Raw genomic sequence first — 1,087 nt, 5'->3', positions numbered from 1 at the left:
AAGTACGGCATGATGGGCGGCTGGGCGGTGGAGCCGTTGCCGGCGGCAGCTGCCGACCTTCCACCAAAGCTGCCATTCGGCTTTTCGTCCACTTCATCGGACCGATTTGCATCGTCACCGCCGTAGACGTCACCCTTGCAGTACTTTTTTATGCCCAGCGCCTGGTACTCTCGATCGAGGACGTCAGAAAGGACGATCACGTACCGCTTTGCCTCCTCCTTGCTCAGAGGCCGCGCCTTCAGCTGCTGCTGCTGTTCCGGTTTCAGATCATGATCAGCATTGGAGATGTGCTGGTAAAGGTCGGTCTGTTTAGAGAAGACTTTGTCACAGGATGGCAGGCCGCACTTGAAGGGCTTCTTGTCGGTCCCGTGATTTCGGTAGTGTTGCTGCAGAGAGGCCGCCAATTTGAAGGATTTGTTGCATCCAATGAGTGGACATTTGTACTTTTGTGGAATTTGTGGAACTTTTTCAATGGTGGTCGTGGAGACTGTGGAGTCCTCATTTTCAGACGAGCTAATTACTGNCAGTGGACATTTGTACTTTTGTGGAATTTGTGGAACTTTTTCAATGGTGGTCGTGGAGACTGTGGAATCCTCATTTTCAGACGAGCTATTTACTGCTACTTTGGTCTGTTTTCTCTTAGTGTACTTTCTCTTTGGCTTTTCGTTCGCTGTTTTTTCTACCTCTTCCTTTGTTTTTGGCTTTTTCACGACTGTCTTTGACGGCTTTTTCTTGACTTCCTTTTGCGGCTTTTTCTTAACTGTCTTTGGTGGTTTTTTCTTGGCTGCTTTAGGCGGCATTTTGTACCCTTTTCAGCTGCAAAAAAGTAATCTTAGTGGTTTGTTGTGTGTAATCGAAGTGAATCCATACCGTTTGGCAATGTAATCAGGCAAATTTGGCAGTTGCTTTTTTGTCTGGCTGTGTTTCTGTTGTTGACAAAAAAGCGCCGATGAGCACTTCGTCTGGACTTGCGCAGACTGGATTTCACAAGCACTAACTTCTGGTCCACTAACTTGGCAGCAAAGTGCACTTTTCAGTGATCCTGATGAACTTTTTGTTCAGTTAAGAATCATATTTTTGTAAATTA

The 1,087-nt window shown here is 46.4% G+C and overlaps 1 protein-coding gene across 1 annotated transcript; it reads right to left on the bottom strand.

Moving 5' to 3' along the window:
- Positions 1-57: 57 nt before the first annotated feature.
- LOC108357217 (zinc finger protein 143-like) lies at positions 58-800 on the bottom strand (the record flags this gene model as incomplete). Its single annotated transcript, XM_017608309.1, has 1 exon — positions 58-800. A coding segment is annotated over exon 1 (743 nt), but the record flags the coding sequence as incomplete, so codon positions are not given.
- Positions 801-1,087: the final 287 nt, after the last annotated feature.

Source organism: Rhagoletis zephyria, unplaced genomic scaffold (assembly GCF_001687245.7).
Source record: "Rhagoletis zephyria isolate East Lansing unplaced genomic scaffold, Rhagoletis_zephyria_1.1 Rzeph_scaffold_72543, whole genome shotgun sequence".
Lineage (NCBI taxonomy): Eukaryota > Metazoa > Arthropoda > Insecta > Diptera > Tephritidae > Rhagoletis > Rhagoletis zephyria.
This window is presented reverse-complemented; position numbering and strand designations above follow the sequence as displayed.